The 17404-nt window shown below is 36.7% G+C and overlaps 1 protein-coding gene across 2 annotated transcripts; it reads left to right on the plus strand.

Annotated features, from left to right (window-relative positions):
* Window positions 1-1729: 1729 nt before the first annotated feature.
* Window positions 1730-16896, plus strand: smad4a (SMAD family member 4a). Of its 2 annotated transcripts, XM_079410233.1 has the most exons (12): window positions 1730-2033; window positions 2958-3295; window positions 4250-4424; window positions 4508-4537; window positions 5677-5886; window positions 7441-7566; window positions 7719-7826; window positions 9806-9856; window positions 9930-10113; window positions 12659-12827; window positions 13816-13954; window positions 14757-16896. In XM_079410233.1, the coding sequence occupies exons 2-12, from the start codon at window positions 3056-3058 to the stop codon at window positions 14966-14968; spliced, it is 1644 nt and encodes a 547-aa protein (XP_079266359.1). In that variant the 5' UTR covers window positions 1730-2033; window positions 2958-3055; the 3' UTR covers window positions 14969-16896. The 2 variants fall into 2 exon arrangements, with proteins under 2 accessions (XP_079266359.1, XP_079266360.1); XM_079410234.1 differs by lacking the exon at window positions 7441-7566 and having other exon boundaries at window positions 1732-2033.
* Window positions 16897-17404: the final 508 nt, after the last annotated feature.

Raw genomic sequence — 17404 nt, forward strand, 5'->3', positions numbered from 1 at the left:
CCTTAATTTTAAAGAGTGAAGTATCTTTGACAGTGTCTTTGATAAGACGTTTTACTATACACTCTTAAAAATATATATATATTTTTCTCACAGCAATGGTATAGAAGAACCCTCTTTAGTTCCTCAAAGAATCCTTCAGCGATAAGTTCCTTCAAGAACCATTTTTAAGTTAGGAGAACATTTGAATAATCCTAAAGAACCTTTTGTGGAATGCATTATTATTACATTATACATACATTATTTTACTGATGTGTGTTGATTCTAGGAATGAATACCTGGCAACCCAAGGACAGAAGAGAATGTAGTCTGTTTATAATGCTCTTGACTGCAATCAGAAAATATCAGTTTTTCATGTATTGTATGAAGATGTGTACAATATACACTATGTTTGAAGAATTGGGGAAGTACAGAGACAATACGTGTTTTATGGCAAAACCTGTATATATATATAAATATGCATGCAACTGGCATAAAGGTATAAATAAATTCTAACCAAAGTGATTTTCTGACTTGTATTGCTAACATTTATAGCTAAAATAAAAATACAGTTTAAGTAAGCTGTCAACTGTGATTGGACGGGGCATTTAGGCAGTTTTTTCCCTGGGACCTGGCAACCCTCAGAACAGTAAAGAACGAGTGTAGAGTTCAAGAAAATGTCCATAAACTGAACAGATAACATCCTGGCACAAAATTACAATACGTTCTTCCATTTTTGTCTGTTTTTGTTTTCTTGAAGTGTTAAATGTGACAGGAAATGTATTTATTCTTGATTGACGAGCCTTGCAGAGTTAGTTTGTGTGTGATGTGAATAAACCTGTAGATGCTCACTTAAGCAAACGTTCTCTCTTGAGTCAATAATATTACTCAGGTATGTGTTTAGACTGGACTCATATCTGAAGCACCACGTGTTTTAGTGTAAAGACCTTTAGGAGAGGAGATACGGAGCCATACCCTACAGAACTGAGATATATCAGTACACACACACGACAACAAGAAATCAGAAATATACATTACACATAACTGCACCTTTATACCTGCACCTCTTCATTGTAATTCTAAAAATAATTAAAATATGCAATATAATAGCAAATATGTAACAGATTCAAAAATATATTGATTTTAAGAAATAAAATTACATAAATTAAAGCAATAAATAACGAAAGATACATTCATAAATGAGGTTAAAATAAAAAAGATTTGATTTAAATACATATATAAGTAAAAATAAATATAACTATATTATTAATAATTTTACATTCGTCTATATTCTATTTTGAGTAGTCGAACAATCGAAAACATCTTTAAAACAGAAGAACAATATGGAGATTTATACATATTATATTTACATTCAGTCATTTAGCAGACGCTTTTATCCAAATGAGGACAAAAGAGCAATCAATTAACAGCACACTAGCAAGGTTTTTATTTTTAATTATATAATGAACAGAAAACAGATAGAATACCAAAAGAATAGAGAAGCTATAGTGTTAGTGTTAGTTTTTTTTAAAGAAAACAAGCAGTTTGTAAATGAATAGAGTGCAAGTCTAAAAGGGGCAATTTTTTTCAAGAATAGAATTAGAATAGAGAGTGCTAGAGTTCAAATAAAGATGTTAGAGATGTGTTTTTAGTCGATTGTTGAAGATGGCTAAGGGCTGTATAAGTTCACAGTATTCATGACAGTATATGTGCCCCTGATGCTCAGAGGTGTATACACAGCTCGCTGCGGTGCGCATGCGCAGTTCGCCATATTGCGCAGCAGGGTGTGAGGTGGTGCGTCGAGACCGGCGCGGCTACATTGTTTGTTTTTGTTGAGCGCAGTGACTGTTTTTGCCATCCTGTTAACAATATATTGTGCCAAAACACGTCTAACAGAGTTCTCGCTCAAAGGAAGATGTCTTGAGATCTGTCGTCGCTTTAAATCGTTGTAGATATCAGCAGAAAGCGTTAGTCCGGCTAAAGTGTGTTAGCCGCTAACAAGATTCACTTCAAAACTGGACCGATAAAGACAGATTTATTCACAGGATACATAACAGGTATGTCATTTCAATACAAATTTCCACATTTAAATGTGTTTTAATTGTCTATATGATAAGTTTAAGTCTGAAGCAATAGCCGCTTGTGTGCTAGCATTAGCATGTTATGCTAACACGCAGGTCTCACGTTGTTTACATTCTCTTCAGCTCATTTATACATCACTGTCATCACATTCATGAGTTCACAGAACTTCTACAGCTTCATCAGTCTCCGCAGCTTGTCTGAAATCAAGTGTGTGGAGGATTATTGTGGTGTGAGACACTTTATCCAATTAAATCTCAGTAAACAGCATGTTTGTGTTATTGATCAGATTCACTTTCAGCTCTAAACATTCGCATTTTTAGATTATATAATGCTTTTTATATAAATAATGTGTACATTTTTAACGTATTATAATTGTATGTTTTAAACAGTATTTTTTTATTAAAAATATATATTTTAAAATGTTTATGTATATTTTTTTCCCATACATGTTTTTCCATATACTGTATTTGTATGTATGTATGTATATATATATTTATTTATTTCTCATATACTGCATGTAATATATACTATTGGGACTTTTTCTCACAATTGTGTAATATAAACAATTGCAAGTTATAAAGTGAGAATTGTATGATATAAACTGCCATAATTTCCCTCAGAACTGAACTTGTAATTCTCAATTGTGAGTTTTTCTGACAGTGCTGAGAAAAGTAATCAGAATTTCAGGATGCAAACTCTGTTGCGAGGAAAAAAGGCAGAATTGTGAGCGATAAAGTTGCAATTACCTTTTTTATTTGTTATCCCGTGGGGGCCGAAACAGGTTTCCATAATATATCAACTCATTTCAACTATTTAGTTTTTTCTATAAAAACATGCAATATGTTTTAGGGAAACCCCTCAATCGATCGTTAACATTATCGATCTCAATTCTTCCGCAGGGGACGTTTGGATGGACCTTTCACTGGCGCCAGTGTCTTGCTGAAACGAGTTTGAAACGGCACACGGGAGCCTCTCTGAGGCTGATAACCAGCGCAGGATGTCCATCACAAACACGCCCACCAGTAATGATGCCTGTCTGAGCATCGTGCACAGTCTGATGTGTCACAGGCAGGGCGGCGAGAGCGAGACGTTCGCCAAACGGGCCATTGAGAGTCTGGTGAAGAAACTGAAGGAGAAGAAAGACGAGCTGGATTCGCTCATCACCGCCATCACCACCAACGGCGCTCATCCCAGCAAATGTGTGACCATACAGAGAACACTAGACGGCCGTCTGCAGGTGCGACAGGACTGCGTCCACACTCTTCAGCTTGTATCTCTGTGTGTGTGTGTTATGTAGGGGTGTGTGCGATACATATTGTAATTGTTTTAATGATGTGCGATTTGACATTGAGTATATCGCAAAAACCAAACAAAACACACACACATACATTACGTGATGAAGTCTAGTAGGTTAGACTAGTATGCGTGCAAATTTAGTGTGCGTTCTTTCACTGCATGATTCAGTATTAAAATACATTTAGAAAAATCACAAAAATCAAGAAATGGAGGCAGAAAATTTATATTTCATATAATTAGTCAATATCACATGAAGAGTGCTTTTTTTATCCTAACATCAGCATGATTACAAATGTGATATTGATTTTATACAACAGTTCAATAAACGAGAAGACACCATATTGCTTGTGAAATTTAAAATTTAATTAATTTCAAATATTCAGTGTTTTATGTTTAATATATCAAGACATTATTTCTGCATGTGTAACTGCAGGTTAAATGCATTCATGTCCTGCATTAATCAGTGTGTAAAGGCATCTAAATGCCACTTCAGACGCAGCTTCTGCGTTTCCTCTGCATCGCAAAGATGAATTTCATTGCTATTGATTGGTAACAGCCCAAATGTCTTATTACTCTGATTGACTGATTAAATATAAAAATTTGACTCAAAAGATGTTGCACACTTTTATGAAAAATGGCTTTATAATGGTAAGTGCCCATAAAAGGTAAAAATCGACTTACACTTATTTGGAAAAGATTAATTTCTATCACTGCTGTGAACTGACCGTCAGACAGAACATGAAGAACATCAAAAACTTTAGGAGTTAGATGTCCACGGTAGTCCTTAAGATACCAGCCAAATATTGTCCAATTATCGTTATCAATAAAATCTCAGAATATATCGAGTGGTATGTGATTCTAAAGGGGTGTTCCTGTAATGCTCTTCTGCCTTTAGGTGGCTGGTCGTAAAGGATTCCCACATGTCATTTATGCACGGTTATGGCGATGGCCGGACCTTCATAAGAATGAGTTGAAACAAGTCAAGTACTGCCAGTTTGCCTTTGACCTGAAGTGTGATAGCGTTTGTGTGAACCCTTACCATTACGAGAGAGTCGTGTCTCCAGGAATAGGTTCGTTTCTTGTTTGTTTTAATAGCGTATAGCTCATTCATTATGGCCTCTATTTAATTCAACTATCCTGTGCTTTCTTTTAGATTTATCTGGACTTACACTGTCAGGCTCTGGTGAGTGATACTCTATGAAAAAAAGACTTGGTTTCTGAGTGTTTTTGTGCTTGTTGAAGAGATTAATCCAAATTAAAAGGTATAATTCACCCAGAAATGAAAATTTACTGTCCCTCATGTTGATCCAAACCTGTATGAGTTTCTATGTGGAACATAAAATAAATTATTTTGAAGAATAATGGTAACCAAACAGGTGATAAGTCACTATTGACTTCCATAGTGTTTTTTTCCATAATATGGGAGTCAATGGGGACAAACAACTGTATGTATGAATATCTATAAAGTCATTCATACAGGTTTGGAGCAGCATGAGGGAGAGAAAATGATGACAGAATTTGTATTTTTGGGTGAACTGTTCTTTTAAGGGCTGTAGCAAATCTATTAGTCTGCTGTCACTTTAAGACCCAATATTATAAATTGTTATAAAGCATGTTATGTTGTATTTATAATACATATCTATTATGTATTTAAAACCATTTTTAATTTACATTCAAATACATAAACACACACAAATATATATATATATAGCAGGTTTATTAGGCTGCTGGCACTTTAAGACCCTATATATACTGTGTGTGTGTATATATATATATATATATATATATATTTACTTATTTTATGCATGGATCCAATTTATTGACACATCCGATATTCTAATATACAATATACCCAAAAGTTTGTTGATTTAACACGTAACCGACTGTTGATGTCAATACTCACCAAAACGGACATTTCGACATAATTTTGTCTGTATTTGTCCATTCAAGTGCAATAAGATCTGAAAGAGAACTTAAGTCTTGTTTTTATATGTTCATAAAGGTATATTATGTATATTGACATAAAGGTCAATAGATTTTTGTCTCAAATTGTCATTCAAAACGTTTTTTTATTTAATTTGTTTTGTCTTGTTTTTGTCTGTGAAAAATGTTGTTGATGAAAACTTATGAAATTAATACTGTTGTGAATTCTCCTAGAGTCAAAAAAAAGTGTAGTTAAAGTGTAATAAATTGCTTCACCTCTGAAATGACCATCTGCAACCTTTTTAGCATCCAATCAAACATGACACATTATAGAATAAACTGTTTTTCAGATGCAGTTTCATGATGGCGTGATGTGTGTCTCTGTATGATGGTTTTCAGGTCCGTCGGGTCTGATGGTGAAGGATGAGTATGATTATGAAGGGCAGCAGTCTCTGCCCAGCACTGAGGGACACATGCAGACGATTCAACACCCTCCCTCTCGACCGGTGGCCCCGGAGCCCTTCAACACGCCCGCCATGCTCCCGCCAGCAGAGGGCAGCAGCTCGGCCTCCAGCTCCGCATTCTCCAGCATCGCAGTGGGATCCACAAGTACGACACGTCACAGTCACTCGCTCATATCCTTAAACGCATAGGCCATGCTGAAAAGCTTTCTCGTTTGTGGAGGTGTCCTGTTCTTCATTGGTGTTGAATAGGGCTGGGCGCAGTGACCGTAGACAGTCTGCTATAGCGTTTATACTGTTACATTATTTACACATGAGAATGACAGAGAAACACAAACGAATGCAAAAATACAGAGTGGGCCATGTTGTGCACATGCATATGTAAACATACACACATTTGCATTCCCTGGGAATTGCAAAAACTACTATTAGTAATGTACCATTTTATTTATTATTAAGTTTTAATTTAGCCAAAAACTGAAGCTAAAAACGTTTAACAATAATAAATGAATCCGATTTATTCAAATTAAACAATATTTAAAAAAAAAAAGTTTAACAAGTAAATTTATTGAAACAATTAACAGTGGCTGTAATAAAATCTAGTTCATGACAGATTTATTCAAACACATCAGGTTAAGTTTAATTAAAATCTAATAAGTTTTATATAATAGTATAAAATCTTTACCAAAACACCAAAATGGAAATAAAACAAAATATTTTCATTTAGAAAAAAAGTAAATACAGAATTTATGTGATAATCAGTTAGTCAAATTTATTTTAAATAAACATTTAATTTAACACTCAAATTTAGTTTTATATAAAATCTAAATTGTACATTTTTATATCAACTTAAGTGTTTAATTTGTTTTAAATTTGAAATTTAAATTAATTTAATTAATTTTGGTTTGACAGATTGTCACGCCACATTAAACAAAACCACATTTATTGTTTGTTCTTTATTAAAATTGACAGAAAGCTGAGTCTGTTTCATATAAGTAAAAAAATTAAAAGCACAAATCATGTGATTATTTGATGGTAGGTATGCAACTATTAATGCTGAATGATGTTTTCACGCATCAGCAGAAACCAGCACAGGCTAAAAGATCTTGATTCATCAGAATGACAAATGTATTGCTAATCCAGTCCTAAGCATTCACACAGCTGACATGATAACCTGTTGTAGCTCCACGTCATGTGCATGCAATTAAACCTCACTGATGTCAGTTCTCCAAAATAGTTTGTTGGCAGAATTTTGATGCATCACTATATGTGATACGATCTAGGAAAACCTGTGGGACGTTTTCAAGAAATTCAAAAAATAGGTTGAATGTCAGTTTATTTAATTTTTTTTGTTAAAATTGGGTTTTCATTAAATTATTATTCTATAACATCTTGTCTATCATCTCTGAAAATATCATGGCAAAATTCACTTTAGTGCAGAAAAATAGTCTTCCTTGGGGTAATTTTGTATCTTTTACAACATGTACAGTGACTAAAATAAGTCTCTTACCACAGTAAAGTGACTTTTAAGAGTGTGACTTTTCACCATGTGTTTGGTTTTCCTAGACTGCATCACACATATTCTGATTGGTATTGATGCCACGATATCAAATGGCTCATGCACACTTGCGGTCACGCCGCCCAGTCCTGGTGTTTCCTGGTTTGTGTGTGTTGATGTGTGCATGCCGCCTTCTCTCCCCAGCTCAGCCCAATAGCGTTCTCTCAGGAAGCCATAGCAGCGATGGTCTGCTGCAGATTGCCTCTGGGACGGGGCAGGGCTCACAGCAGAATGGCTTTCCCCCCGGCCAGCCCTCCACGTACCATCACAGTAAGCCATCAGTGAACCTCCACCCAGCAGCTCCTCCTAGAGTCCGAAAGCTTTTCAGCATCTCCTGCATTCAGTATTCAGAGCATGAGTAAATCTGATTGGTGACAACATGTCCGGTGTTAGACGTGCGCTCTCTGTTCTTCTGTCCACAGATGCCGCCACCACCTGGGCGAGGAACAGTAACTTCACCCCCACTGTGCCTCACCATCAGAACGGCCATCTTCAGCATCATCCACCCATGGCCCATCCAGCACACTACTGTGAGTGTCTCACCTCAGCCAGAACATATCATAGGAATACACTGAGCTCCAGTCTAGAGCTTTACAACCGGCCTTCTGGATATTAGAATGAAGAAGGTGCAAGAGGCTGTGCAGTCACATCTGAAGCGTGCCGTTAGGCACAGTTACTGTAATAGGATTAATTACAATTTGTGAAAATGAAAATACAAAGCACAGAATTTCTGAAAAAACTAAACAGCTCATAGGGCATATATATATATATGTATGTATAGAGAAAGTAAAAAAAAAAAGGTGTTTTTATGAATTTAATCTGTTTATTGACTTTAAATGTGTTATTATTGTACCAGCAAAATCCAATATTGACCAACCTCTAATTTGTATGTATTTACATATTACTACACAAACCAATTTAAATATTTATTTATTTTTGTTTTTATTTTATTGAATTTTACAGAAGCCCTGAACCGCAAGGTGGGGGGAAAAAAGAGAACTTATGTGGGAGAGAGATTTATCTCGTTATTATGACATAACTCGTTATTTCGATATAAGTCTCATTATGTTATGTAGTCATTTCTATATGAGCCACTAGAGGGCAGAATAAGACAGGGAATAGTGAAAGAACGCATTGTAGTAATGTTGACCTACTGTGAAGCAGTAAAAACGACCTAATATCTCGAAATAACGACTTAATATCTTGAAATAACGAGGTGTCAAAATAACAACTTAATATCTTAAAATAACGAGTTATGTCGAAATAACGACTTAATATATATATATAACACACTTGTAATTATCAACAATACAAAAAAGTATATATTGTATAAAATATTTTATATATTATATTTTAAACTTCAGTTTAGTTTAACTATTTTAAACTGTAGTTGAATGTGTGCCACAGCCTGTTTTATTAAAACAATCTGAGGTGCATTCATTATTTTGAGATTGAATACTGTATGACCAAACCAATACACACATTTTATTTGTGCAGATCTTAAAGGGGTGGTTGATTGTGATTTCATTTTTTGACTTTGGCTAGTGTGTAATGTTGCTGTTTGAGCATAAATGATATCTGCAAAGCTACGACGCTGAACGTTCAATGCAAGCTGAGATATTGTCATATAAAATTATGGCAGTTTAATGCCTACAAATACGGCTGGTAGGGACTACAACGAGTTGCTACCCGGGTTTGTGACATCACAAACCCAGAAATTTACATAAACCCCGCCCCTGGGAACATGCAACAAAAAGGGTGGGGCAGGGCTGGGCTGCTTTAGAGAAGAGGAAGAGTTGTTGACATGCCGTCAAAACTAGGGGTGCACAATAAATCTAATCCTATATAAATCTTGGTTCTGTCTTCTAACGATTCTAATGGATTCACAAGATTAAAAATCTATGTTCCAAAGCAGCGGTTCTTAATCCTGCTGCTCGCCTCCCCTGCTCTGCATCTCTCTCTCTCTTGTTCAGATCATCAGCTCGTCAGCTCCATCAGTGAACTGTTCAATTATACACTTTGTATAGACGGACAGATATTTTTCACATAGCTATGAGATGTGTTGTATGCGGTTGTTGTGGTAACGAGCAATACTTGCTGGCAAACACTTCTTACTGTTACAAATTAAATATTACTTTACAAAAATGCTACAACGCAATTATAAATTCTGCTGTATTACAGCTTTAATCAGGATAAAACTGTATATTAGAACACCATTGTTTACAATACAACCGGAGCACATGCCACTGAGCTGAGGGGCGGGACTTTCAGACGCGCAGTTTAGCCAATCACAACACACTGGGCCAGCTGACCAATCAGAGCCCATTGCATATTTCTGAGGGAGGGGCTTCATAAAACTAGTAAGAGAAGGGACAGCGGTGTAGAATAAAGGTAAATTATGTGAAAAATAATGCATAAAAAACAAAAAAAAACATAAACATGATCAAGCCTAGGAACTACTATTTGCAGTGCATCTCCATGGACTCAATCTATGTTATTTTCTCTTCAGGGCCCGTTCACAATGAAATTGGATTTCAGCCACCGATATCCAACCACCCTGGTAAGAGTTTAATTCTGTTAAGAGCTCATTTCGGTCGTATTCGGATGTCTAATGATCTCCTGATCTCCTGCAGCTCCAGATTACTGGTGCTCCATCGCTTATTTCGAGATGGACGTTCAAGTGGGCGAGACTTTTAAAGTTCCCTCCTCCTGTCCCATCGTGACCGTCGACGGGTATGTGGATCCGTCCGGAGGAGATCGCTTCTGCCTCGGCCAGCTCAGCAACGTCCACAGAACGGAGGCCATCGAGAGGGCGAGGTACAGCTGCCACAGTGATCACGATTAAATGATGATTTTTGGTCTAGGGGTGTGCGATAGACAAAAAAATTATATCCTGATATTGTTTAGGATTTCATCGGTAACAATAATTAGACAATATTTTGCTGAGTGTGTTATTGTGCTGGTAAAGACTACCATGGACAGCTGACTGGTAAAGTTTTTGATGTTCTTCATGTTCTGTGTGACGGTCAGTTCACAGCAGTGATAGAAATCTTTTTCAATAAGTTTAAATAGATTTTTACCTTTGATGGGCATTTTTACCTTTATAAAGATATTTTTCTTTTGTGTCAAATTTTTACATTTAATCAGTCAATCAGAGTAATAACACATTTGGGCTGTTACCAAGCAAATTAAATCAGTATCAACAAAATTCATCTTTGCGATGCAGAGGAAACGCAGAAGCTGCGTCTGAAGTGGCATTTAGATGCATTTACACACTGATTAATGGAGGACATGAATGCATTTAACCTGCAGTTACACATGCAGAAATAATGTCTTGATATATTAAACATAAAACATTGAATCCTGTTATTTGAAATTATATATAAAAAAAAAACTTTGAATGTGAAATTAAAACTGCCAGCAAGTCACGGTTAATAAGTGAGTCATTGAACCGAATCATTTAAACAGTTGATTCATTCAGGAACAAAACACAGTCATGTTGCTCAGAGACGCAAAACAGTGCCGTGACTGTGTTTGGAATTATTTTTGTCATCGAAATAGAGCAAAAACAGGCAATATGGTGTCTAAAATATTAATTTCTTGTTTTTTTTTAACTATTGGGGTGAAAAAAAATCAATATTACATTTGTAATCATGTTAACTTTTGGAGAAGAAATGGCACTCTTTGTGTGATATTGATTAACCATATGAAATTATATAAATATATAAATCCGTGTGTGTCGAAATTGAATATTCAAGCGACGGATTTATATACAGGTACATCTAAAAAAAAATGAAAATTTTGTAACTTGTTTCAAAAAGTGAAACTTTCATATATATTTTACAGTCATAACAAGTAAGACATTTCAAAAGTTTTTTTTGTTTTAATTTTGATGATTAGAGCTTACAGCTCATGAGTCAAAAATCCAGTGTATCAAAATATTATAATATTTATATTTGAGTTTCATTAAATGACCATCTCTACAGTATAAATTCTGGGTATCTCTTGTTCTTTGAAACCACAATAATGGGGACGACTGCTGACTTGGCAATGATCCAGAAGATGAACATTGACGCCCTCCACAAAGAGGGTAAGTCCCAGAGGGTCATTACTGAAAGGGGTGGCTGTTTACAGAGTGCTCTATCAAAGCATATTAAATGCAAAGTTGACTGGAAGGAAGAGTTTGGGTAGGAAAAGGTGCACAAGCAACAGGGATGACCGCAAGCTTGAGAATACTGTCAAGCAAAGCTGATTCAAACACTTGGGAGAGCTTCACAAGGAGTGGACTGAAGCTGGAGTCAGTGCATCAAGAGTCTCCACGCTCAGACGTCTTCAGGAAAAGGGCTACCAAGCCACTTCTGAACCAGAGACAACATCAGAAGCGTTTCATTTGGAAATCAAGGTCTGGAGGAAGACTGGAGAGGCACAGAATCAAAGCTGCTTGAAGTCCAGTGTGAAGTTTCTGAAGTCAGAGATGATTTGGGGTGCTGTGACGTCTGCTGGTGTTGGTCCATTTTATCAAGTCCACAGTCAATGCAGCCGTCTACCAGGAGATTTTGGAGCACTTTATGCTTCCATCTGCTGACATGTTTTATGGAAATGCTGATTTCCTTTTCCAGCAGGTGCTGCCCACAGTGACAAAACCACTTCCAAGTGGTGTGCTGACCATATTACTGTGCTTGATTGGCCATCCAACATGCCTGACCTGAACCAAATATGAAATCTATGGGATATTTTCAAGAGAAAGATGAGAAACAGTGGATCCAACAATGCAGATGAGCTGAAGTCTCAATAGTGCCTCAACAGAGCCACAGGCTGATCGCTTCCATGCCATTCCTCACTGATGCTGGAGTTTGTGCTAAAGGAGCCCCGACCAAGTATTGAGTGCATAAATGAACATACTTTAAAGAACTTCAACTTTTCTGCTTTGCAAATCCTTTTTTTGATTGATCTTAGGAAATATTCTAATATTTTGAGATACTGGATTTTTGACTTTCATGAGCTGTAAGCTCTAATCATCGAAATTAAAACAAAAACTTTTGAAATGCCTTTACATGTAATGAATCTAAAATATATATGAAAGTTTCACTTTTTGAAATAAGTTACAAAAAATGCACGATATTTACATATTTTGAGATGTACCTGTACATTTTCTGCCTCCATATGTTGATTTTTGTGATTATTCTAAATGTATTTTAATAGACTGAATCATGCAGTGAAGGAACACACTCTAAATGCACACTCGTGTAATGTAAGTGTGCACTTTGTAGGGGTGTTTTGAATGGTTTTTGAAAAATACTCTGCAATATACGTACACCCCTATATTGGGCTTGATCTGATGTGTTTGCATGCCTGTTCTCAGACTGCACATCGGGAAGGGTGTCCAGCTGGAATGTAAAGGCGAAGGCGATGTTTGGGTTCGCTGTCTGAGCGATCACGCCGTCTTCGTCCAGAGCTACTACTTAGATCGGGAAGCCGGCCGCGCTCCTGGAGACGCTGTGCACAAGATTTACCCCAGCGCATACATCAAGGTTAGAACAAGAAGGACGTCTGATGCCAGCCTTGACAGACAGATTTAGGATTTTGAGAAGTTAAATTAAGAAATATTTGAGATATCTAGAAGCATTTTCTCTACCATAAAATATCAGAAGTAGAGAAAACTCACAACTTAAGGCAAACCCGCAGGAGGTTTCTTGAAGTGTCTTGGAGAGACAGTTCTTCTGGCTTTATTCTGTCTCAGTTTGTTCTGTTTCTTCATGTCACTCCAGACAGACTGATGATGATCAGATCTCTGTGTGGAGCACTAAAATCTGACTGGATTATTACAATTAATGGCCAAATGAATGTTTGGAAATGTAAACTGATATTTCCTACTGACACACTCCAGCAAAAGATAGAAATAAATAATATGCATGTGTGTGTGTGTATGTGTGTGTATATATAATTATTATTATTATTACGTCTTAAGCTCTAGTAATTTTGTATGTTTTTGACATTTTTATTCTTTTTTTTTTATTCTTTATATTTGTAAACATATGTATAGAGGTTTTAATAATGATCATTTTAGTGTCTTTAGTACATCAAGTTAAACAAAATTAAATGTTTTTTAAATATCTTATTTTAGTTTATTTTATTTCAACTAATTTTTTATGGGTTTTGTTTCAGATTTAGTTAACAATACTAACCCTGGTTATCAGATTATCAGTTAAAAATGGTCTGTGCCTTCATCAAACTTAAGTTCTATAAACTATAAACTTTAACTTGTGTATCAGTTTGTTGGGCAAACTAAAAAGGTTAGACAACCAAAACAAGTTGTGTATATACTAACTAATTGGAAGAAACTAATCACTGTAAGGGTCACTTGTAAAATAACTTGATAACAAAATATAATCAGAACACTACACGAGGCTAAAACACCTATTAATTCTGAATAAAACACATGCAGCCTGATAGTAGGACCATCACAAACAAACTTGGCATTGCTCAGTTGAAGCCTGAGCTGCTGCTTGTGTCCTGCAGGTGTTTGATCTGCGTCAGTGCCACAGACAGATGCAGCAGCAGGCGGCGACGGCACAAGCAGCTGCGGCCGCTCAAGCAGCAGCGGTGGCCGGAAACATCCCCGGCCCCGGATCCGTGGGAGGAATCGCTCCTGCTATCAGTAAGTGCTCCCACTGCTTACACTCCAGAACTGCACTTTAAGTTTGCTGTTCATATCTACAAACATGTTGCCTTTTGACATTGAGAAAGGCCACTCATATGAATTGAACAAAAACGTGTTATTTGAACTGTATAGTTGCTTAAATCACAGAGTTGAATAGCATAGACATTTAATAGCATAGACATTTAATAGCATAGACATTGGTGTTGTTTCAAAACAAAGTTGAATGAATAATGCATTTATATATAAAAATAGAAGGATTGTGTATTGCTGTACACCCGAAGCGCTTTACAATCATGTGGGGGGGTCTCTCCTCAACCACCACCAGTGTGCAGCATCCACTTGGATGATGTGACGGCAGCCACAGTACAACGGCGCCAGTGCGCTCACCACACACCAGATACAGGTGGAGAGGAGAGAGAGTCATACAGCCAATCAAGTGTATGGGGATTATTAGGAGGCCATGATAGACAAGGGCCTATATAAAATATAAAAAAAAGTTAGTTGCAACTTTTCTCTCACAAGTCTCGTTTGTGCTTCACTGAATTTACTCAATTCTGACATTTTTCCTAAAACTTTACATCCTGCAATTTTGACTTTTTCTTAGAAATCTCAGAATTGTGAGACAAACTCAGAATTGCAAGAAAAAAAATGAAGAATTGTGCAATTAAAAAGCTGCAATTGCTTATTTAAAGTTTTTTTTATTGCATGGCAGAAACAAGCTTCTATAGTTCTGAATCTGTTTTGGTGTAAAGTGCATTATGTTATCATAGATTTACTGAATTATTAATCGGTCGTGTAGGTTTGTCTGCGGCTGCTGGTATCGGTGTGGACGACCTCCGCCGGCTCTGCATTCTGCGCATGAGTTTCGTCAAGGGCTGGGGTCCCGATTACCCACGACAGAGCATCAAAGAGACGCCTTGCTGGATCGAGATCCACCTGCACCGCGCGCTGCAGCTGCTGGACGAGGTTCTGCACACCATGCCCATCGCCGACCCCACGCCGCTGGACTGAGATCAGCCTCCGACAAACCCAGTACCGCCGAACTGTGCGAATGAAGCAGAGAGACCAATGGGGTTCAGAGATCTATACGGCTCCATTTACTTCTTTTGTTTTTGCCTGCGTTGCTTTTGTTCTTGTAACATTCAGACCTTGAAGTGCACAGGACCCAGTGTTATATATCTATATGCAAAAGTGTTTTGCATGAAGATAATGTGCGGTTGCCAGCTCTGCAGAGGTGCATGCTGGGATTCAAGATCTGTTTAAATGGATTTGTTCCCAGACATTTGCTTCATGCTGTTGCTTCACTAGCCAGTAGAGTCTCATTATGTCTAAACAATGTCATTTTCAGTCAGACTGGTCTAATTTCATTTTTATTTTATGTTTTTACTTTTTGATCATCTCTTAATGCAAACCTGAGTCTCTCAGGTCAAACGTTTAAAAGCCGCTATGCGCTGTGGTCTGGAAGTACGATGGAAATCATGTAGCATTTCGTTTCTTGAATTGCAGTGTTTGGGTTAAAGGGGTTTGGACTCAGTCGTATTAGCGGGTGTTGCATGTGCAGAAGACATGCGTTTCCTTTCGAGCTTCTCACTAGCAGCTAATTGGCTCGATTTCTTTGCAAGTTTACATACTCTGCATACTGCTAACTTAATCATAGCAAGACGTATTATTAGCGGTTAGTCTAAACTCATACACGCACGAGCAATAACAACCGGCTTTGTTCTGAATGCTTTTTCTTTTCTTTTAGCCATGTATTTGTTCTAGCACTATATGCATGTTTGGTCTAATTTACATCTTTCAGTTTCTCTTTTTCGCAGCCTGTGAATAAAAATGTTCTGCAGCTTTTACAGAAAAACACATTGGCCTCAGATCAGATGAGTTTGTTTCTTCATCAGGTTTGTATAAATGTGTCTCTGCATCAGTGTCTCAGCAATAGATGCTCTGCAGTGAATGGGTGCCGTCAGAATGAGAGTCCAAACAGCTGATAAAAACATCACAATCCACACCACTCCAGTCCATCAGTTAACATCTGGAGAAGACAAAAGCTGAGACAAATCCATCATTAAGACGTTTTAACTAAAATATGAGTCTATAATACATAATAACACTTCCTCCAGTGATAAAGTGTTCTGGTCTGAATCAGGAGAGAAATCTGCACAGATCAAGCAGCGTTTACAAGACAAAACAGCTCTAAACTTTACAGCTTTAGTCTTCTCCAGATGTTAACTGATGGACTGGAGTGGTGTGGATTATTGTGATGTTTTTATCAGCTGTTTGGACTCTCATTCTGACGGCACCCATTCACTGCAGAGCATCCATTGCTGAGACACTGATGCAGAGACACATTTCTACAAACCTGATGAAGAAACAAACTCATCCTAATCTTGAATAGACAGGAAATGTTCATTTTCAGGTGAACTGTTCCTTTAATGCATTATTGTTCTAATGCGGTTTCACAGCTGATTTACTGGTCAAAGGTTACGAGGGCTCTAATGATCCTTTTACAGTAAACTGATAAATTAACACTTTTATACCATTAATCTGTTTTTTAGAGCACATCATGTTCCCCTCTGATGCCCGAGAATATCAGTTATTCATATAATAAATGATGGCCATGTATTATATGAGATGAACTGGAACGATGTGTTTTGATGTGAACTTTGAAAGCCATATGAAATGAACATTATGGGAAATAAGATGTCAGTGATATTCAGAGCTTGTGGTTTTCTCTGTAAAATGACACTCTTGAGATGTCATACGGCGGCAATTTAGACAATCATGTCAGCCTTGCGTGTCTGGGTTTAGGGGACAGATCAATACTTCTGTTGAGCCTGATTTCATATTCGGTTTGAAAAGAAATAGGAAAGTTCTGAATGAGAAGAGTCCTCAAATAGCTCGTACTTTTAGCAGTTTATCAAATACAGTATAATATTACATTGATTTTGAAGTCTTGTGTATTTCATATTTTCTCATCTTCACAGAAATGTTTTTGCACTTGTGCTTTTCATATCAGAGCAAAATCTAAATTAAAAATCATAAATCTGAAATATTGCAACCCATTTGCAAGTAAACGGGATATGTTTAGGCCAGGTCTCGATTTATCCATCAGGAATTGATTTGATCCTGAAAGATCAATATTTATTAGGCTGTTGGTTAACATTAACCAGCCACCTGTTAGTAGTTTCAGAGCAGAGCATTACATTGACATTTTAATTAAAGTTATAAACAAAGAACTTTTTTTAAAATTTGTAATGTGCACGGATGACAAAAAATAAATAGAAATCACTATAAGACCTGGGGGCTGTTTCATAAAACAAGTTTACCAAATAAGCCAGGTTTATTTCAGTTAGTCTGACTTACTGTGATTTGATTTGGTTCAAAATAAATCCGACTACCTGAAATAAACCTGGCTTATTTGGTAATCTTGTTTTATGAAACAGCCCCCAG

This window comes from Barbus barbus (assembly GCF_936440315.1).
Source record: "Barbus barbus genome assembly, chromosome: 47".
In the NCBI taxonomy this organism is placed as follows: domain Eukaryota; kingdom Metazoa; phylum Chordata; class Actinopteri; order Cypriniformes; family Cyprinidae; genus Barbus; species Barbus barbus.